Genomic DNA, 23,986 nt, shown 5'->3' with positions numbered 1-23,986 from the left:
TAATGAAAAGACTGGGTTAACAGGTTACCTTGTTATTGATACCCAATGTAACAACACACATGATCTGCTATGATAAAAACAAGAGTTGAGCTATATATCTCAAAATCAAATGAAACTGTTCCAGTTTAACAAGTATCAGAAAATGCTAACGATATGCAGTCGCTATGAAGTTGGGTGTATTTTTCAATGTTTAAAAAATTTAAAAATCAAAAAAAAAAAAAATTTAAAAATCTACCCATAGTTAGCCACCCAAAAAAAAACTTAACTGAGTTGAACATGACTGTTTCTTAAAAGATTTTAAGACTACATACACACTTGACAAAATAACATAATTATTAACTACTATTACATTTTGATTTAAATGCCTATTGTCTGAAGGGCTTCAAAAAGAAAAACCTTGCGATATTAGTAATTTCCTGTAGATTAATGAATGCTGAAATGAGCAACTTTTTTTATTCACAATGCCCTCTACTGGTGGCAAAGTAGTTCTAATATATTTATTATAGGAATTTGAATTTGTTTCCTTACTGTGGTCCCCACCACCTGCATATAAATCCTCTGGAATGCTTGTTAAAAATACATTGTCCCTCCCTCCATGAAATATCTACAGATACTGTGATTTCACTACAACTAGAACTCTGCATTTTTAACAAGTTCCCCCAACAGGTAACTAACTGGTTTGGTTAATTATATCAACACGTGTCTCAACACGTGACAGAATTTTGTGATTCTTTCAGCCTTAAAATTCAAATATTTATTTCTTTAAATACAACTTATGGAAGCAGTACATGCTTTTCCACTCTGGCTTGACATGATAGCAGTGGTGCTCAGCCTAGGATGAGTTTCGGATTCAGGAGGGTCTGGCAGGTATTTGAGAATTTGGATTTGTAACAAGTTCTGGGTGGAGATGAGGATGTCAATTCTGTGACTACACTTTGAATACCACTGGTTAAGAATACTGTCTAGTGGTTCTCAACCTTGACTACACATTAGGATCACCTGCTGGAGGCTTAAAAATCTGTTAGCCAGGTACACACTTAGACCAATTACATCAGAGTCTCTGGCATGGGGCATCCAGACACCTATATGTTTCAAGCTCCTAAAATTAAAAAGGTTTATAAAACCCATCAATACGTAAATGGGCATACAGCGATTTTCCGAGAGCATGGCGTAGTGTGCAGTATCTCCACAACTTTTTGGATCAGAAACACTTCTGTCCAGGGACATAATTAACAGGCCTAAATGTGTGCAATGCTAGCTGGGATAAAGTAGAAATTGCTTTGAGTGGCCTACAAGACATTCACCACCAACCTCATCTATTGCCAAACACTTCTTCCCTCCACTACATATTTTCCTATTAGAATATTAGCAATTCCATTGCAATTATCTGTTGTAATGTGACTGTTTACACTCTTTCTACAAACAACCTCTTTGAAGTCAGAGATTGAATCTAATTTGGATTCCCCAAAGGCTTGTATGAGTAACAATACAGATTGCTAGCCGTACTTTCTGGAGAAAAGGTTGTGTCAAGAATGGCTTTAATGCAACCTAGAATGTGACAACAGATAACTAAAATTTAAAAACTGACTATTTCTCCCTCATAAAGCTACTCTTCTTTAGTATTCCCTTATTTTTCCACCGAGAGATGATAAATTTCACTTGCCTTGGGATCTGCCACATCTTCAATTCATTAGCAACTTAAGAACACCAAAAAGCTATTCTAAGAATCATTTAGCCAACTGTGATCCAAAAAGGAGTAAAAAGAGTGTGTGTGTTAGCAATGAGATGAAGTTTCCAAAAACCCTTAAAAGGAAAAGGGGAAAAAAGCTTAAAAATTACTGTTGTTTCAAAAATCCAAGTTTTTAAAGTTTGGACATAATCAAATCAAATCAAATCAGTTTTATTTCTTTGGTTTTTGGTTTTTAATTTATAAGGAACAATAGTCTTCTGTGAGCAAGCTGCATATTTAACTCAAGTCAAGCAATTTTGGTATGTATTCAAAAATTTGCAAGATTAAGTACAGTATTCTTTACTGTCACAAAAGAAAACATTGGACTTTATTCTATAAAGGTGATGTCTGGTTCACTCTATAGCTCTCTGGCTCCACGGTTTCTATGCGCTCCACAAATATTTAAAATAATCACATACGTATAAGTCTCAAAGCATTATAAGACTATGCTGCTTCACACTTTTTCAGTCTGCGGACCTATGAGACTGTATTTGAGGAAATCAATCCTGTTAACAAATATTAACATGTATTTGTTTTTAAAGGGTAGTGATAATTACCTACACATATATTTATTCAACAAGGAATTACTGAGTGCCCATTTTTTGCCAGGCACTGTTTTCGGAGCTAAAGTTGCACAATAATGAAAATAAGGTTCTTTATGAAGCTTACAACCTGGTATATTTCTTCTACAAAGGAAAAACTAGGAACATTCTAGTGGTCCAGACTCTAAATAGGGATTCTTTACGAGGGAGAGAGAAAACGTAAGCCTAAAAGTCCTTAGTTTATAAAATTTTTTGGAAGGCTCCCAGAAAAGGCCCGTAAACCTGGAAGAAAGAGAAAAGTAATAAATGAAATTTTAAAATTAATTAGTGTTTACCTCTGTATTCCTTCAAGAATATCTTTCACAGCTGCCATTAACTTTTGAAGAGATACATAAGCTTCTTCAAATGACGCTATTTTTGAAGAAGTCAAAGCTGCATTTGAGCCCAATCTTTGAAATACATCCATGCTAAAATAGAGAAAAAGAAAAGATACTCATATACATGCACATTTATGTTAATTCAAGCATTTCCATTTCTAATATATAAAATGAGGTAATATTTATAACTCCTCCCTCATAATCCTGATTGATTAAAATTAGAAATAAGACACAATGACCTGTGAATGTCCAGGCTACCATTCAAGCAAAGGATCCAGAGTAAAAACTATGTTCGTCTAATCTAAAGTAATACTTACAAGCTGTGGGAATAATGTTTCTTATCAAGAGACCATAAGACACAGAATACTGTTAATCTGCATTCAAATCAATCCATAAATACTAACAGTACTCCCGTATATAAGGATGAAGAAAAAAAGACATCAGATACACATGTTTCCTGAAACTATTAGTTTTAAATATCCATACACCTTACTCTGGTAATTCCAATTTTAGAAATCTAGCACATTAATAATAACTTGCAACTGGTCAACAATTAGTAATCACCTACATGTGCCATGATGTAAAAAGTGTTAAGTAAATAGTGAATTAGCCACCTGATGAAATACCAAAGAACTACTAAAATAATGCTTACGCCATCTGTAAGATAGAAAAATAAAGGTATACAAAATTTATTTAGAGAACATAACCACCACCATATAAAAAAATCAAAATATATGCTGTACTGGATTGATGAGTATGCCCCTGAAATTCACGTTCACCCAGAACCTCAGAATGTGACTTTATTTGAAATGGGATCTTTGTAGAACTTCTCAAAACAATCAACCCTGAAGACAGACACCTTGATTTCAGACTTTTCAGTTTCCAGAACCATGAATGAATAAATCTCTGTTATTTTAAACCACCTAGTTTGTGGTAATGTGCTATGGCAGCCCTAGACTAATAACCATGCTTTAAAATACAGCTGGGTATACATGAGAATAACCATGTTAACTACTGGTTATCTTCAGGTAGTAGCATTCAAGGAAGTTGCTTACTTCACAGTACTTTCCAAAGCATTTTTTTAAATAATTATGGTGAAAAAAAAACATAAAATTACCATTTTAACATTTTAAAGTGTACAATTCTGTGGCATTTGATACATTCACAATGTCTACAACCATCACCACTATCTACTCATAGAACATCTTCACCGTGCCAAAAGGAAACCCTGTATTCATTAAGCACTCACCATTCCTCCCTCTCTGCAGTCCCTGGTAACCACTAATTATTTTCTATTTCTATAGATTTGCCTGTTGGGGATATTTAATATAAATGAAATTATATGCCACGTGACCTTTTGTGTCTAGCTTCCTTCACTTAGCATGTTTCTGAATTCATTCACACCATATTGTGTATGGATACTTCCTTATAGCTGTGTAACGTTCCATTTTATGGATATACCCATTTTATGAGACACATTTCGTGTATCCACTCATCTGCTGATGTACATATGACTGTTTCCACTTTAGCTATTGTAAATAGTTGTGAACATTCATGCACATGTTTCTGTTTGAACACTTGTGTTCCGTTCTTTTAGGTACATACCTAAGAGTGGCACTGCGGAGTTATATGATGATGGCACATTTAATGTACTGAGGAACCAAAAAATTGCTTTTCCACATTCCTACATGTATGAAAGGGGTAAAGCGTTTTGACAAGCGTGCAAAAGGGAAAACTTAGGAAATCTGAATAAATACAATGGTTAATAAGTACAGTTTGACCTTTCTAAAAGAAAAAGTATTCTGAAACACTAGTAGCCTACTACACCTTCATGATAAATGATTCTCCATCCCCTCACTTTTAATCTGGAGGTGTCTTTAGGTTTCAAATGAACCTCTGGTGGACTGCACATGGATGGGTCCTGTCTTTGTATCCAATCTTCAGCACCATGCCATTTCAGGGAAGCATTTAGGCCATTCATGTTGAGAGTAACTACTGGAAGGTATTAATTTAGTGCCATCATATTGCCTGTAAAGCCCGTTTCCCATAAAGCCCCCGTTTCTATAGATGGTCTCTGTAAATTTCTGGTCTATGATATTCTTGGAGGTCTTTCTTCTTTTACAGAACCCCCCTTTTATTGTTTCTTGAAGGGCTGGTTTGGTGGTCACATATTCTTTCAGTTTCTGCCCGTCCTGGAAGCTTGTTGTCTCTCCATCTGCTGTGAATAACAGCTTTGCTCAATAAAGTATTCTTGGTTGCATGTTCTTCTCATTTAGTACCCTGATAATGTCTTGCCAGCCCTTTCTGGCTTGCCAGGTCTCTGTGGACAGGTCTGACATTATTCTGATGTTCCTCCCGCCATAGGTAAGAAATCTCTTCCCCCTAGCTGCTCCCAGGATAGCTGTCTTGGCTCTAAAATTAGCAAGTTTTCTATTATATACCAGAGCATTGGTCTATTTTTATTGATCTTGGGAGGGATCCTCTCTGCCTCTTGGACGAGAATTCTTATTTCCTTCCCCAGATTGGGGAAGTTCTCAGCTATGATTTTCTCAAGTACACCTTCTAGTCCTCTCTCTCTCTCTCTCTCTCTCTCTTTCTCTCTCTCACTCTCTCTCTCTCTCTCCAAACCTTCAAGGATCCAAGTAATTTCTGACTTTGGAACGTTTCATGACATCATTGATCTCTCTAACTCTGCTCTCATGGGCTTCTAGTTGTTTATCCCTATCCTCCTTGACCTGCTTCCTTTCTATCATCTTATCTTCTAGACCACTAATTCGTTCTGCTTTCTCATGTACCCTGGTAGTCAGAGTATCCAGTTTAGACTGCATCTCCTTCATAGCATTTTTAAGTTTGGCGTGATTAGCTCTCATTCCTGCCCTTAAAGATTCTATATTGTCGCTAGTACTTTTCTTAAGCCTAGATAGTGACTTCATAAGTGTTACTCTGAAGTCTATTTCTAACATCTTGCTTATATCCATATCCATTAAGTCTGTGGCAGAGGCCACTGTCTCTGGTTCTTTTCTTTGTTGGGAGTTGTTCCTCTTAGTCAATCTGTGAGGGATGTTGAGGGAATGTACAGAGTCCATGGGTCAACCATGACCCAGGCAGGATGCACCCTAGGAAAAATTGGAGCAGTCTGATGCCACCACTCAGGCCCGGTAGAGTTTTTCTGCTTGTAGAGATCCAGATATATATTCTTACAACTCAGGCTGATTTCATGGTTGTTCGGGATGGTTTGGTAGATATACAGATAAATTCAGGGCACCAGACAAAATGAGGTCTCCGATCCCTCTGCCATCTTGCCTCCCTTCTCACTACCTCAACCTTCAAAAGAGCAGCTCTCAATGAAGGGCTCAAGCATGAATATATTGAAAAGTTTTACAGTGACTCTGGTCACTGAACTATGCACTGATATAGCAATATAAGAATTTTTCATGAAATACTGAAATACTACAAAGTAAAGTTGATTTATTATACAGAATTTACCAGGAACTCTAACATCCAACACAAATGTATGTATATTATAGGTCAATTCTAAGACAAATAAGGTACTCAAATTTTGAATATTTGAATTTTTCTAAAATGAAAATTTTATTTTCTAAATGAAATTTAGAAATATTTTCTAAATGAAAAGAAGATCAAAATATCTTAGAAATGGCTTTAATCTATTTTATTTTGAAAGTGATAATCTTTGCCTAGTATATGGGGTAACTTCCTGCTAACAAGAATATCTGATTAGCCAAAACATTTCCAGTATGTTAAGACTGGACAAAACAAAAATATGAAAATACAAATGCATTACATGAAAACACAAATTTTTAACTATTGTTTTCTTCAGCTTACATGTTAGGTATTGGTATTTCTTTAATGTGACAAACTACACATTTGTTTGAAAGAACTTATAATTGTAGGCAAAGACTAAAAATGGGTCTACAGTGTTATAAGAGAGAAAAGATGTTTAAAAAGAGTGTTCATATTACTTTGCTGCCCATTTCCTGACAGAGGAAATGACAGATGATCTTAATCCAAAATAACAGTGATACTGGGCCCTTGAACAAAAATCATACTAAAAAGCTTTCGTGACCCGCAAATATATAATACATATAAAATCATATAAAGATTATGGGCTTGGGAAAAAGTACAGGAGGGAAGGTCGGCCTACTTTAAAAGCAGTTATTTTAAATTACTTTTTTTAAGCTACTCCAGCAGCATTTAAAGAACTACTCACAAATGGTCTCTATCTTTTCATTTTACCAAGAACATAGTATGCTTTCATGGATATCAAAGGAATAAAAGCATTTCTTCCTTTTAAATATAAGTATTTATCCTTCTTTTTAGAAAGTCTTACATGAATTCTCCCTAAAGTTAAATGACCTTTTCTTAGATTATCTTAAATGTCATTAAGGTTTTGTGTCCTACTGATTTGTTTAGCAATCTAGGTGGCTTTTTTTGGTTCTGACATACATGGGAAATACTTGTCATGAAGGTTTCACATCTGAATCACCTATAGAGATTTTTTTTTTTTAATGCACTATCTCAGTGTCACCTCGGTCTTATCAAGTCAGAATTTCTAGGGATAGAGCCTAGGCATATGTATTTTTAAAACACTCAAGATAAATCTGATTGCACCCTTATTTAAGCATCACTGTTTCTAAGGCACCAATTTGATAAAAGGCCCTCAGTTAGATAATCTAATACATTAAACTCATAACCCAAACACTAACTGTTCAATGAATAACAGTAACGATGGAAAAGCCGAGAATTCAAAAATTCTTGGAAATTTAGTACCTGTTCTGATATAATGTAATCCAAACATTCTCTAGGATAGACCAGATTTCTTGATGCCTGTTAGGTTGCGGAAGATGAGAACCTGAGAAAATGGTGATTTCTTGGTTATTAGACTTCATCAAAGAAGTATCTTCTTGCTTTTTACCCACTGTAGTTTCTGAAGGATTTTGCTTAAGTTTTGCCTTGACCTGGGGAAATAAGAATTACACAAATTTCAGCTAGTTCTTCACTAGGAAGTGAGAGAAACAATGCCAATTGTGCTTACAGTGTTCTAGGTTTCCAAGAAGTGTTGACTCTTCTTTGTCCTTGATTATGTACAGAATATTCCAGAAAAGCATCAGAGCTAAAACACATATATTTTTTCCTTTTCCATTTATATCAAATAGTTCCAATATTTTATTATAGTGACCTTTCTTAGCCAACGTGCTAATATCAATTTAAGAATACTATTTGGGGGCGCCTGGGTGGCTCAGTGGGTTAAGTCTCTGCCTTCGGCTCTGGTCATGATCTCAGGGTCCTGGGATCGAGCCCTGCATCGGGCTCTCTGCCTGCCTCCCTGCCTACTTGTGATCTCTGTCTGTCAAATAAATAAATAAAATCTTAAAAAAAAAAAAAAGAATACTATTTGAACCCTTCTATATATATGGTACTGAACAAGACAGAGAACACTTAGGATACAACGATAAACATGTGGAATCAAGCCTCCAAGTACCCTACGATCCATTAACAAGAATGGATTATTATTAAAAAAAAAAGAAAAAGACAGAAAGTAAACCTTTTGCTATTGAAGAAGCCACTGAAAGTTTCTCAAGAGGCAAGGAGACTGTCTAGAAGGCTACTGAAATAATCCAGTAGACAAGTCCTGAGAACTTGAATTAGGCTGAAAAGGTAGAAGAAGAAAAAGAAAACAAAAAATGTACACAAGAAAAATTTTATAAGATTTAGCCAAAATCTAGATTTAGGAAATGAAGGAGACGCTAAGATTTTTTAAATTTAGATGTCTACAAGAATAAATACACAAATAATAGAAATATAAACTGTCCATAAGGTAAAAATAGATCAAACCTCCTTGATTTACTGCTCCAGAGGAATGTAAAGACACAGTTTTATTTGAAGGCAACACCCTGAATGTATCATGTATTATAATGTATTATAATGTAAGAGCAGTACGGCATTTAATGTACATTTATCTACATTTCTGGATTTTATGGCCACCTGTAGTAAAGCCAAGAAGGCAGGCTGGTTATGGAAAAGAGGAGAAACAGACCACAGATCTGCGTTTAGAATGTCTACTGTGAAGAATAAAAAGATATTTAAGTAAAGATATCTAGCAGGTAATTGGATATGCAGATTTGTAGCTCAAAAGATAAAGCTGGGACTCATTCCCATGCAGACAAACCTCAGAGGTAGATGAGATTGTTAGAGAGAAAATAGCAAAAACAGAAAAAGGAGGAGGAGGAGGAGGAGAAGAGGGAGGGGGAGGAGAAGGTAGTGAAAGCTAGACAAATTAAAGGAGGAAGGGAGGAAATTAGCAAGAAGAAAAAGAGAGACTGACAAGATATGGGAAGAGTCAGAAGTACTCGAAAGCAAGAGAAGCCCAAAGAGGTAAGTTTCAGGAAAAAAAGAGTGGACTATATCAAGTGCTGAGAAAGGCTGAGAAACCAGAAAGAGGGAGAAAATGGTGGGTTGGATCAATGATAACCTAATTCACCTAACAGAATATAGAGGCAGAATTCTACTTGTAAAGGATTAAGTCGGAAATGAGTAAAGAAACAAACAAGGGTTAACAGATCGCTCTTTAAGAAGTTTGGTAATTGGGCGCCTGGGTGGCTCAGTGGGTTAAGCCGCTGCCTTCGGCTCAGGTCATGATCTCGGGGTCCTGGGATCGAGTCCCGCATCGGGCTCTCTGCTCAGCAGGGAGCCTGCTTCCCTCTCTCTCTCTCTCTGCGCCAGCCTCTCTACCTACCTGTGATCTCTGTCTGTCAAATAAATAAATAAAATCTTTAAAAAAAAAAAAAAAAAGAAGAAGTTTGGTAATTGTTGGAAGGAGTCAGTGTAGTAAACACCATGGCCAACGTACAAGTACTTAAGAATGCAGACCTGAGTATATTTTAAATATTGATAATTAAAGATACTGAACAGAGTATAAGAGCTATATTATTGATTCAAATAATTTTTTTTAAATCACCTTCGGGGAAAATATTAAGTGGAAAAAAACCTCTGATAGAATGAAAAAAACTTTATGACATTTAAAACTTGGGGTTTTTTTGTCCTGGCTCTACTGTAACTTAAATAAAATCATTCCATTTCCCTAAGCTTCCTTATTGATAACAGTATGATTTCAAGGTTAGCTGATGGGTTGTTAGTTTCATGTTAATTAAAAAATAAAAAAGTTCCAACACTACTGGAAATAACTATTTATTGAGCATTTCTTACGCATAGGAACTTTCTAAAAACTTTGTATCTATTAGCTCATTTAATCCTCAGAACTGCCCTGTGAAACAGATACTATGATTATCCATATTTTCGGGTCAATAACTCGTACAAAGTCACCCAGCTGGTAAGACTCATAAATAGAACCTGACCTTCAGGAATCTGACTCTGAATGGGCTTCTGATCTCTCTCCAACAATAAAAGTAAATCTTCCCCTTTTCTATCTTTGGGAGCAGGAAGAAAAAAGAATGTTATTCCTCCTGTTTTTCCCTATTTACATTAACTATGCACTTAATAAATATACATGGATGGAAAGACATATTTTGTTCCGAGATATATTTTTTTGATCACCACATACTGCTCGTTTCCTCAGCTCTCATATATTAGTGTACGCAACTATGCAGATAGATGTCTTTCCGAAACACCTACACAGTGCTTACTAGTGCCAGGCACTCAATGCTTTAAAAGTATTAATTTATTTAATTCTCATGACAGTTCTGAGGCACAGATTATTATTCTCATTTCATAAAAGAAGAAATTAGGCTCCGAGAGGTTAATTAATCAGAGGTTTAAAACACAGCTAGTCAGGGGCACCCGGTGGCTCAGTCAGTTAAGCGTCCAACTCTTGATTTCAGCTCAGGTCACGATCTCAGGGTCGTGAGTTGAGCCCCATGTTGGGCTCCACGTTGAGGGTGCAGTCTGCTGAAGATTCTCTCCCTCTCCCTCTGCTCCCTTAACCCATTCTCTGTCCCTGAAAACAAAACAGAACTTAAAGAAGAAAAAAAAAAAAAACCCAAAACACATCTACTTAGGATGAGGCTCCTTGGACATAAGGCTGACTTTAATTATTCTATCATCCTGGCAGAGCAAGCCTTATTTTTTTGGTTGGAAGGCTTATCAAAGAAAAAATGTATATATCCTTTTCCTGTTCCCACCCCGTTTATATAAATATCTAGAAAATGATCATTTTGGTTGACTCTCTGCTTTGTTTTCTCACAAGCCTTTTCAGAAGTAAACAAGTGAATATTCCTCTTTTCCTGATTTTCTACACTTGGTACATTAAGTTCATTAAGTTTGGGGCCTTTTTTTTTTTTTTTTAATTTAACAATTACTGTATTTAGATACACTGTCTCTGGAGGTAATCTATTTGTTGCTCCAGTTACTGAGATAGGCAGGAATAAATATTTAGGTCATAAACCAAATCTAATGCATTCTACAAAATGACTCCTACTGAGTGTATTTTAAAAGCCCAAGCTAAATCACATAGTTCCTGGCTGACTTAGACAATGAATTAGCAACACTTCAGAGTTCTAATCATGGAACAGCATAGGTTTCAAGCAATCACACTAATGCCAGGTGTTGAGGAAAAAGCACTAATGAGGATGTAGATTCTTCATCAATGGGCTTCAGGACTCTCGCTAATGCAGCAACTGGAAAATCAGAATCCAAGAATAAATAAAAATTCAATTAACTATTCAGTGGACAACATACAGTTGGCACACTATTATCTGATACCACTAAGTTTTCATGCCACAGTTTCATGGTAACTCCCATCTCTTGGTTTCCAACTGATGAAAGAACCTTAAATCTGGACATTTGTTGTTGTTTTTATCGCAATCAGTCCTAATTTTTTTTTTATTTTCAATAATCCTAATTCAAAGACTGATAAACCTATGAGTAACCTGAATTTTTCGTTTGTTTTCACTAAAGATGGGGTTCAGGGCTTAATTATGTGATGGGAAAGGCTAATATATGGTTCCCTACACAATTCAAGAACAGACTCAAGCTGCAATCCTCTATATATCCAAGTCCATTCTTTCCTACAGATGGTTCTCAAAGTCACATTTGCCATGGAAAAATACAACTGCTAAGGTTTTAGTCAGCTTAACCCAAAAGATCATTTCACCCCTTAAATCAATTTTTTCGCAGTTCAACCACATATTTATTAGTTTATAAAAAAAAAAAAGATGCTTCTTTTACTTCATGAGATGCTCTCTTAAGTACCTAAGTCTTTCCCTATCAGCTATGATGAATTTTAGTATCATCTAATCCTTTCATTACTTCACAGGTAGTGGGAACTGTGACCTTGAAACACCACAGGCAAAAACCTGGTCAACCGCATAACACAGAAGAAAAAAAAAATGGTGATTTATATATATATATATATATATATATATATGTGTGTGTGTGTGTGTGTGTGTGTGTATACACACATATATATGTGTGTGTGTGTATATATATATGTGTGTACCATTAATGTCTAGGGGCGCCTGGGTGGCTCAGTCGGTTAAGCCTCTGCCTATAACTCAGGTCATGATCTTAGGGTCCTGGGATCAAGCCCCTGCTTCCTCCTCTCTCTCTCTGCCTGCCTCTCTGCCTACTTGTGATCTCTCTGTCAAATAAATAAATAAAATCTTAAAAAAAAATTAAGTGCCATTAATGTCTTATATCTAATAATGGTGATACTGAGTTTTTGACCTGTTTCTGACATATAAAACTCCCAGAATCTTCTAGATTTGAAATTAGAAGGCTGCAGAAATAGAGTATTACCAGAGACAAAACTTACAGAGTTAATTTAAAAGAGGTAAAAAGGCATCAGTGCTAGACTGACTGCATAAGGGTCACATGCAGAGATTGTTTAAAAAAATTGGTAGGTGAGTTGCCAAAGTCTGAATAAGGTCTACAGATTAGATCATTGTATTATACCAATACTAATTCCCTGATTAATTATACTAGTTACGTAAGATATCCTTGTTCTCTAGGAAATATATGAAAGTATTTAGGGATAGAGGAGCATTGTACTTGCAACATACTCCTAAACAGTTCAGGAAAAAAATGTGGCTAGATAAGCAGATAGATAGGCAGGCAGGCAGAGAAAACAATAAAGCAAATGTGAAAAACGGGTAACACTGGGGGATCTGGGTAAAGGATATATACCGAATCCTCTGAACTCTTCTTGCAACTTTTCTGTAAGTTTCAAATTATTTCAAAATAAAAAACGAACAGTATTCCTGGGTACCACTACCAGAAGTTTGATTCAGTAAGGTTTGAGAGAGGCTTGGCATCTGCATCTTTAAAAAAAAAAAAAACTTCCAAAAGTATTCTGATCAATGCTGTGATCCACTTGTCTGAGGCACTGGGAAATAAGCTTGCAAACAAGGCATAGCTTGCGTCCATCCATAAATGAAATAATATAAAATTCCAACAACTGCTGTAACAGTGCTTCCAATAAGAGGATGTGTTTTATAACTTGCAATAAGAATTGCTTATTTACCCTTCAATTCACTTAATAATCACTTAATGCCATTCATGTGTTAAAATAAGTAGAATTAAAATATCCTTTACCTCTGTTGTCTGCTAAAACATTCTTAGAACGTTATGTCATTAGCTACTCTAAATTGCATTCCAAAGACATCTTACCTCTGCAAAGGTTTGAAGTAGTTCACTGACTTGAGCAAAGGCCCGTGGAAGAATACCATCATAATTTGATCGTGTACTGAAAGCGTGTAGCAAACTTTTAGAATCCTGAAGCAGAAATTTCAATGTTGTAAAATCCACTGCATTGTTAGCTGGTAAGAGAAATTAAGAAGGAAAAAATAGGTAAGAATGAGTATTCGATGCAAAAATGTCTTTGGAAAACCAATCTAATGTTAATTATGAAATTTAAGAAAAGTATACATTTACGCCTACACACCACTCCTCTTCTCCCTCTCTGGCATAAAAAGCATTACAATTAAATTTAGCAAAAGAATGTTCTTGGAGTTGATTTGGGTACTCTGTATTCTTCAGAAGACAGAATTACCAAACAAGTTAAACTGCAGAGTTTCAAGGCAGATCTTGTTTCATACAGATGACTATGGAGGGCATCAGAAAACTCACTTGGCAGTATGTAAGTTACATGCAGTATTTCTCATAACCAACTCAGTTAATCATGTAGTGATTTGCCTTCCAATTCCATTACAACAAATGTAATACTAGATTTGTTGAAAATAATCTTTCCTCTCTCTGCACAACACAACTAACACAACTTTAGAAAAATATAAATAATTTGGGTAACGGTGGGTTGTGGGCAACACAAGCTAGCAGAATATTTTCCTTAAAAATTAGCAAAGTGAGTGAATCTACAAAAAATAATTCAAAGGTGTAACAATTTTTTTTCAACTAATCTTACTTACCTTAAATTCTCAAGCCAATTAGGAGAGGTGGTGACAACGATTTCAAAGATTTTAAGTTATCAACAATGAAGTTAAGCAAATTTCTAATGTCACCAAAGCTTAGAACAGAAGAAATCTTTCCATTATTAGAGTAGAGCACTATACACCAGTTCTCAAGGGCATTTCAAATAAACATGATACAATGTGTTTTATTTTTTCTAAATGTTTTATTTATTTGACACACACACAGAGAGAGAGCACAAGCGGGGGGGGGGGGGGGGGGGGGGGGAGACAGAGAGAGAGAGAGAGAAGCAGACTCCCTCAGGAGGACCCTGAGATCATGACCTGAGCCGAAAGCAGAACTTAACCAACTGAGCCACCCAGGCGCCCTGTTTTCTTTTAATGTTCACAGTTTCAGAAACTATTCTATGTTCTGAAATACCAGCATGGTTTTTTGCTGGCACTATGAGTTTTAAAAACTCTGTTATCACTTATACAAATATTTGCATAGAAATACTGAAAGGTCAAATGAAAATAAAAAGTAGATTTTAATAATTAATTATACAATATTCAGAAATTCTAATCTAATGTGATGGCTGTAGTCAGACTTCTGGCTTCCCCTTTATCAAACGAAGACAGAAAAGTATATTTCCTTAGGAAGCACTTAGTTATTTTTAAATGCAATGACTAGTTTAAATTCCTGTGGGAAAAGACAGATAAGAGATGCTGCATATAGGACAGAAGTAGATCTGATGAACCCAGTAAATCTCCTAAGGAGAAATTGGGCACATCTTCTATAAGTATGTAGTCAATGTTCAATAGGGCTTATGTCCCTGAATTAATCATTTGATCTCTGTCTTAGAAGAAGTCTTTCTAAGGTTTTGTGCTAAAGGGAAATAATGATAAATTCCGTACCCAGACACAACATAAAAAGGAATCTACATGGTTGAAATACTTTAATGCTTATATAAGGTCAACAATCACTTAGACTAAAGTTAATATGTATAACAAAATCAAAAAGAGCTACTAATCATTTTACACATTTTACACATTTTACACATTTTCTATGAACTGATCTAAGAATCTCTTCTTTAGAAGTTAACTGAAGCTAACTGCATATACATAATTCAACAGCCGAGGATACTCTTAAAAGACAGTAAACAAAATCATAAACTGTGATTTTCCTAACTCAAAATTACTTTAGGGCAGAAGAGGCTTTTATAATTCTATTATATATTCTTTACAAGTCAGTAAACATTAGGCATCAGATTTTTCTAGAACAAGGATCAATAACTATGCACACAATGATTCCAAAAATGAATTTTGAGCAAAAGGAAGTGATCATCTCTTCACTTCTCTCCTATTCCCTGTTAGAACTGCTGCCTACAATCTCTAAGCTGTGTGCACAAGACAAACACTGCCCATCCCTAGAAAAAGAGAAAAATGGAACATGGCAACTAGATATACCTTATTAAAACTGAATCTTGCTCAAGATCATTTATGATTTAGGAACTTTCCCTTTTGATTGAACCAACTAAATTATGCTTCCATTCAAGGTAATGGAAAATGTTTCTATATACCTTGTAAAAGTGCTCCGAAGAGGCATCCAATAAGTCATTCCATATTTCATATAATATCACTTATAAATAACTTCTATTGTTAAAGATAATGCCTGGAAATGTCTTTAACTTAAAAATTAGTAACTATTACATTTATTTTTTATTTTTTTGAAGATTTTATTTGTATTTATTTGACAGAGAGAGAGCAAGAACAGGAAACACCAGCAGGGAGAGTGGGAGAGGGAAAAGCAGGCCTCTCGAAGAGCAGGGAGCCCAATGTGGGGCTCAATCCCAGAACCCTGGCATCATGACCTGAGCAGAAGGCAGATGCTTAACAACTGAGCCATCCAGGTGCCCCCAAATTAGTAACTTTTAAAAGTCATAAGGCACCAAACCAGGTGCTTGAAATCCCCTGAGGCACTCTTCAAAAATACAAAACATTTTCCAAAAACTTAGATTTCACGGGAAGGATAGAGGGTTGTGCTCTACCTCCCATAGAATATGTTTCCTTTTTAGCTTCCAGGATGCTTAGTGTTAAAATTCGTGTTCAAGTTTTGTAATAATTGTTTGCACATGTTTTATGGTAAAATTATCTTTCTTATTCTTCATTACCTGACTCTTGTGACTTTAAACTTGGCTTAAAACCATCTTGTGCTCAGGTTGTTACTTAATGGCCCTCTCATACTCACGGTTATTTTTCAAAAGTAGACAAGATATAAATAATACATTAAAATAAATAGATCACTTCATGTCAGAAGTTCAAAAAAGTCAAGGACCAACTGAACATCCTAGTAATTGTTACATCTGAACTTTGCTTTTTAAAGGTATAGCAAGAAAAATCCAGTTGTCTGACTTTGGATATATCACTTAACTTCTCAGGGTTAGTCTAATCATAAAACATGGGCTTTCATAACATTCCAACAGTGCTTTTCCCATCTTTTTCTTCTTAGCAGAGAAACTTTTTCATCCTATTCCTTTATCATATATTTTAGGTAGGTACTTTGATACACTACTTCTAAAATTAGTACATGAAATGTGGTCAAAGTCTGTGTGTTAACAAAAGTAAGAAATTTTAACGCAGTAAGAAATTTTTTTTTTTTTAAGATTTTACTTATTTATTTGACATAGAGAGAGAGATCACAAGTAAGCAGAGAGGCAGGGAGAGGGAGAGGGGGAAGCAGGCTCCCTGTGGAGCAGAGAGCCCCATGTGGGGCTCCATCCCAGGACCCTGGGATCATGACCTGAGCCGAAGACAGAAGCTTAACCCACTGAGCCACCCAGGTGCCCCCACAGTAAGAAATTTTTTAAAAATCTAAATTTTAGGAGCACCTGGGTGATTCAGTGGCTTAAGCATCGGCCTTCAGCTCAGATCATAACCCCAGAGTCCTGGGATCCAGCCCTGCACCAGGTTTCCTGGCGGGTGGAGAGCCTGCTTCTCCCATTCCCTCTGCAGCTCCCCCTGCTTGTGCTTGCTCTCTCTCTGTCAAATAAATAAATAAAACTGTTTCCAAAAAATCTAAATGTTATTTATATACCTAATAAACTGTAAAATATGGTTTTAAAGCATTTCAAACATTATAAAAAATAATATATTCACTATGTCTAGGAACATCAAGAGTGATACCATGAATAGTCATAAGCTCTGTGACCTGGGTCCATTCATGCAGCTGCCACAAACTCCCTTTAGAAATCAGAAGTATAAATGATTAAAAAATAATGGACAAGTTTCTTAATAATTCATCTTCACATTCCATGGAATATATCAACTTTAACATAACATTGCTGAAGACAAAAAAAAAAAAATCATACCTTTAGAGAGATTTTCATATAGGCTCTCAATGGTTAAAAGCAAGTTCTTCTCCATAACTAATCCAAATACAGCCAACCAATGTTTTCTAAAGCACTGTAATAAATGAATTAGAGTCCATGGTGGTTTCAAGTACAGCATCTAAAAAGTATTTTGAAATAATTACCACCTACTAATTTATTTATTAATCCTATTATTTAAAAGTACCTATTAAGGCATTCCTACATACATTTCTGGGCAAAATAGTTGGGTTCTTTTTAAATTAAAAGATGTTTTGTTCAAAGCCAATCATAATCTTAAAGTGCTAATTCCATTGCAAATTATTTCTGTAAAATTCATATTAGTATTAATCCTTATAGTTTTAGAAACTATGTGCAAAACAAAATGTGCATGTGTGCAAAGCAAAAGCACTGTTTTAATCAGAAGATAGTTTCAATCAGAAAAGATGGACAATTTACTTTCCAACATAGTCAATTCTAGGAAGAAATCGATCTAATTAGTTCACATAGCTGCAGGAAAATCTATACAGAAAGATGTCAACTACCATTAACTCTGGCTACACCCCTGCAAAGACATGTTTATAAAGGAGATTAATCAGTTAATATTACAAGATGTCAGTGCATCCGGTTTTGAATCATTCATATGCAATGACTTTCCTATGGATATTATAACATATCCAATTTAGGTCAACCCTCCTAGAATCTTCTGATTATTTCTCATCATTTTAGTTCAGTACTTGATAATACAATAAAACAGCAAATAACCACATTAAAAGTAGTAGAATCTCACTGAACCACATTTCTCCTGGCTATAGATGTGAACAGCAAACAAACATTAACTAAACTAAAAAGACCATTTTGGCCAAACGCATTATTTTACTGATTGCAGAAAAGATATGAATCTAGAAAATATAAACTGTCTTGCTAATAATGATCATTTTTATACTTTGATTCTCATATTTATATGACTTAAGCCAAAATATACACTTCTTTTCTGAATACATATTGCTATGCGAATTCCCTATAGTAGACAGTCTAATTCAAAAAAACTACAGAAGATAGAAGTTTTTCTGAATTCAAATTAAGCTCCATGGGGGCAATGTGCCTGACACACAGTAAAAACCTAATAAATACTTGTTCACTGAAAAAGAATAAATGATAAAATACCATTTCTAATCTTTAGGAAATGTCTATCATTTAATGTTCAAGAAGTTATTTCAAAAACTATTAAAAAATAATGGGTTATAGATCATCCCAATGAAGCTTACACATTTTATACAAGTCATATTTCCTAAGATAAGGTCATAAATCTTTAGCAATGAAACAGAAATTTTCAACTAATAGAGTTAAAATGATCACCTCCATCCAAAGGTTTCCAAAAGCAATTTTCATTTCTGTTTCTAATATTGAAGATAAAGCTGTTCCAAGAGATTTTTCAAGATCCGATATAATGCTTTCAAGTATAATGGGTCGTCCAGAATGTGGAGTTTCTTCCTTATAGCTCTCTTCTAACAGTGTTGCTTCTTTAAAATAAATAGTTATAGGTTTTATTTAAGACACCAATAGAACAGTAAATATTTTACATATATAACTGGTATTTGGCCATAAATAATAAACATTTTATGCATATAATTAGTATCTGAATTACACAGAAACCAAACCAATACTTCACTTCTTTAGACAGTATTTAGAAACATGTATCTGTAGAATAGTTGTCTTAGATACAACATAAATACATCACATTAGCAAAATAACAAAAGGCAACAAAATCTTTTTTGCTAAAACAAATTTAGGAAATGTGTAATGTTTTAACCATAATTTTAGTTTTATTATTCTCAAAAAAAGGAAAATGCTTTTCATCAATCGATAATAGAAAATGAACAATTATGGATCAAAGTGTGTTTTCTTCCAAACATAACTGTTTCTTCCAAAAAATTGTAGGTCTCATCAGTAAATTGTTTTGAAAGAACCAAAATTTCTCATTTAACTACCTTTATGCCAACACTTTTAAAGTAAATATTCATTATTTCAATTGATTATCATTTCACTAACATTACTATTTTGATACCTGAAGACAACAGCAATTTCTTTATGGCAAAATGCAAAATATTAAGTGGCTTATCTCTACAAATACCAACTGAGGACTTAAAGTGATAGCAACAGAATGGACAACAAAAGCATGTTACCCCTGAAACACCATAAACTAAAACATCCTCTTCCTCCATCTAAATGTCATTTTGAACATTATGACAAAAGACATCTTATTACCAAAAAGATAAGTAGCAGTAGTACTATATATGTGAATCTTAATACAATTACACATAAAAAGTACATATAATAGTAAAGACTTCAATATTTATTTTGCCAACACAGGGAGAAAGGTTGGAATGTATTTTTAAATTATGTCAAATTTAATGTAACATTCCATCAAATACCAAGCTATAGGACAGATTATTCTGGTTAAAAAAAAATAATAATAAAACAATTATACTACCTTCACTTTTCTTAAGTATTAGTTTAAAATTAAAAATAAAACTATTAGGGACACCTGGGTGGCTCAAAGCCTCTGCCTTGGGCTCAGGTCATGATTCCAGTGTCCTGGGACCAAGCCCTGCATCACACTGGGCTCTCTGCTCGGCAGGGAGCCTGCTTCCCTTCCTCTCTCTCTCTGCCTGCCTCTCCCTACTTGTGATCTCTGTCTGCCAAATACATAAATAAAATCTTAAATAAAATAAAATAAAACTATTATTTAAGTCTTTCGAACTCCTATTACTCAGTTTTTTATTGCATTAATAGAAGGTTATGAATAGGAAGCTAAAAATTTCTCTCCACTTTGAATGAATATTTCCTGTATATTCTTGTAGCTACTATTAATTTAAAGGTACAAAATAGCCTGTGCATGGTGATTATAAACATGTAAAAATGTATGCAAGTGTATGGACAAAAATTCAAATTTGTAAGAGCATATGTAGAAGACAATAATGTTAACTGTGTTCTTTTGGATTACCATTGTAATTTTCATTTCTTTTTTTCTCTCTGTCCCTCTTTCTTTCCTTCTTTCTATTTTCATTTATTTCTAACCATCTGTGTGCCGGCAAATATTTCAATGTCATTTTAAACGTACAAGATGAAAATTTACTATTAATCCCAATTGTTATCAATAATGGCGATACATAAAAGATATATTTCTAATTATTTGTAGTAAGAATACTACCTGCTTTCAATTGTTGTTTAGATATACAAGGCTGATGACATACATCTGTGTTCAGAGATAAGTTTAATAACTCTGCACTCAATTCTTCTTTACTGAGTGACTTCACACCACTTATTAGGCCTTTGTTTCTTAAATTTCTATCATCCCTAAGGTTGGGGTTAGGAGGAAAAAATATTTTATTTTTTATAAGATAAATCACATGGCATCTCAAAACACATTGGATCTAATCAGAGGTGGGTGATCTCAACATGTATATTAACAAAGGATAAGTTTTTTAAAACAGAGAAGATAAAGGAATTAACACACAGTAGAGTCACAGCATATGAATATCTGAAAATAATAATTATTATATATGAGTGTTTTCCTGATACCAGACACTGTTCTAAGTGTGTGTGTGTTTGTGTGTGTGTGTGTGTGTTTGTGTGTGTGTATAGTCAATCCATCCAATTCTCACAGTAAACCTTATAGGTAGTACTGGTATCATTTTTATTTCCCTTTCAGAAATGAAAAACTGAGGTGTAAAGAGGTTAAGTAACTTGCCCAAAATTGTACCTGTAAGTTGAAGCTGGATTTGAACATAGGAATACGATCATCCGAAAAGAAATAAACAGAGAGCCAAAGAGAAATAATTTCCACGTAGAAGGCAATTACAAATTTACTAACAGTGAACATAAGACAAATGGTGAGAATTTGCTATTTCCTGAAAGAAGGAAGTATGATTACAGCATAGTGCATGAGACCAGTTTATGTGGCTACAGAGAAAGCCAAGGGCATTAATAATGGAAAGATTTAAGGGCTTCAGTGGGTAAGTGACATGATCAGATCTGTGTTTATTAATTGCTGTTCTGAAATCCAACAGATTTCCAGATTTTGCTAATGGTAGAGTAAATTGATTAGACTAATCTTCCCACTGATGAGGATTAGAAAATGTGGACAAAAAAAAAAAAAAAAGCCTATCTGAAGGCACTCAGGAGAAATAAAATGAAGGCAGGAGCTGGAGGGAAGCTTACCCTCAATACAGAGGTACTGCTTCGGTAAGAGCTACATGGTTCTATCTCTTTGCCCAAGGGCATTCATTCTCTAATTCATCAATGGCTACAACAGAAAGCACAGCCACAGTAATTTGGAATGTCAGAAGACGATGTTCAGGACTAGCCAGAGCAGACAAAAATTTAAGTAGGGAACTGAAGAAGGGAGGAAGCCACGGAACATGTGAACCTTAAAATTTGCGTATAAATTCTACCCAGAAAAAAAAAACACAACATGCTACCAAGAGACAAAGCAATCAACTGAACTAGACTTAGATATGACACAGATGTTGAAGTGATCTGATAGGGAATTTTAAATAATTCTGATTAAATTTGTTAAAGGCGCTAGTGGAAAAGGTGAATATCATGTAAAATTACATGGGCAATTTCAGCACAGATGAAAATTAAATGTGACTGCTAGCAATTAAAAAAAAAAAAAAGCCACAGTAACAGAAATGAAGAAGGTCTTTAAAACAGGCTCCACGGCAGAACTGACATAGGCAAGGAAAGAAATTACAAACTTGAAGACAGGTCAAAAGAAATTACCCAAACTGAAATAAAAAGAGAATAAAGTTTCTTTTTTTTTTTTTAAATCCAGCAGCTGTAGGACAATATCAAACAATCCAACATACATGCTTATATTATGTATCTATTACTGTGTAACAAATTATCCCCAAACTCAGCAGCTTAAAACAAACATTATCTCACACAGCTTCTAAGAGTCAGAAATCTGGGAGCAGCCTGACTGGTTGGTTCTGGTTCAGGGTCTCTCAAAAGGCTGAAACATGCTGTTGCTAGAGTTGCAGCTATCTCAAGGTTTAATTGACACTCATTCACGAGACTCTTGGCTGGAGGCTTCAGTTACTCACCACGCAGGTCTAATCCATTGGGCTGTTCACTGAATGGCAGCTTGCTTCCACAAAACAAATGATTTGAGAGAGGAGAAAGCAAGAGAGTTCCTGAAAAGGAAGTCCCAGTGTTCCTAATTTTTCTCACCTAATTCCTAATTTTTCTAACCTAATCTGATAATGACAGTATGTTACTGGTACAACCAACCCTAAGTACAATCAATGCAAGAGGGGCCTACACAAGGGCATTAACACTAAGAGGCAAGAATCATTGGGGTCATCTTGGAAACTGGCTACTATAGTATAATTCTATAATACGTGAAGTAGAAAAGAGGGAATGGGCAGAAGAAACATTTGAAGAAATAGTGGCTGAGAATTATCTAAAACCGAAGACAAACAGGAAACCAGAGATCCAAGAAGCTCAGAGAACATCAACCAGGATAAATTCTTCTCTACCCATTTCCCTACCACCACCACCACACACACACACACACACACACACACACACACACACACACACACACACACCTGGATATATCTGCTAAAAACTGTTAAAATAAACTGCAAAAGCAAAAGACAAAGAAAAGCCCTTGAAAGCAGAAAGTAAAAAAAAAAAAAAAAAAGGCACATTACCTACATAGAGGAACAAAGATAACATTTACATCAGACTTCTTATCAGAAACCATACAAACTAGAAGAAAAGGGAGTGACCTCTTTAAAATATTGAAAGGGAAAAAAAGCCAACCCAGAACTGTATATCCAGCAAAAATATCTTTCAAAAATAAATTAAGAAATGAAGATATTATCAGACAAACAAAACCAAGAATTTCACTACCAATAGATACACACATGTCAAAGAAATCTGTTTAGGCAGAAGGAATATAACACGAGACAGAAATTGAATCTACAAAAATAATGAAGAGTGCAAAAAATGAAAATAAAATATTAACTTAAAATACTCACTTCTTATTTTTAATTGCTTTAAATGTCAAATGATGAAAGCAAATACAGTAATAAAACATGTGCTTATTATCATTTCTGTAAAAGTAACATATACCACAATGATAGCACAAAGGATGGGAAAAAGAAACTATTATAAGATCCTTAAACTGAACATGAAGCAATATATTATTATTTGAGCGTAGACAACTTTGATCAAGTAAGATATCTAGGGCAACCATTAAAATGTTTTTTTCAGGGCGCCTGGGTGGCTCAGTGGGTTAAGCTGCTGCCTTCGGCTCAGGTCATGATCCCAGGGTTCTGGGATCGAGTCCCGCATCAGGCTCTCTGCTCAGCAGGGAGCCTGTTTCCTCCTCTCTCTCTCTCTCTGCCTGTCTCTCTGCCTACTTGTGATCTCTCTCTGTCAAATGAATAATAAAAAATCTTTAAAAAAAAAAAATGTTTTTTTCAAAAAGGTATAAATATTCAATAATGGAGATAAAGTGGAACCATAAAAAATACACAATTAACTCAAGGAAGAAAAAGAAAAGAACAGATGAAACAAATAG

At 34.9% G+C, this 23,986-nt stretch overlaps 1 protein-coding gene across 1 annotated transcript in view; it reads right to left on the bottom strand.

Moving 5' to 3' along the window:
* Positions 1-23,986, bottom strand: part of SWT1 (SWT1 RNA endoribonuclease homolog) — a 103,787-nt gene that overhangs the window by 43,082 nt on the left and 36,719 nt on the right. The window contains 6 exon segments of the mRNA XM_032318993.1: positions 2,607-2,738; positions 7,437-7,624; positions 13,290-13,438; positions 17,392-17,530; positions 18,748-18,911; positions 20,603-20,748. Coding sequence (XP_032174884.1) covers positions 2,607-2,738; positions 7,437-7,624; positions 13,290-13,438; positions 17,392-17,530; positions 18,748-18,911; positions 20,603-20,748 — 918 coding nt within the window.

The sequence above is a fragment of the Mustela erminea genome, chromosome 17 (genome assembly GCF_009829155.1).
Source record: "Mustela erminea isolate mMusErm1 chromosome 17, mMusErm1.Pri, whole genome shotgun sequence".
NCBI lineage: Eukaryota > Metazoa > Chordata > Mammalia > Carnivora > Mustelidae > Mustela > Mustela erminea.
The sequence above is the reverse complement of the archived record's forward strand: the minus strand, read 5'-3'. Positions and strand labels throughout refer to the sequence as shown.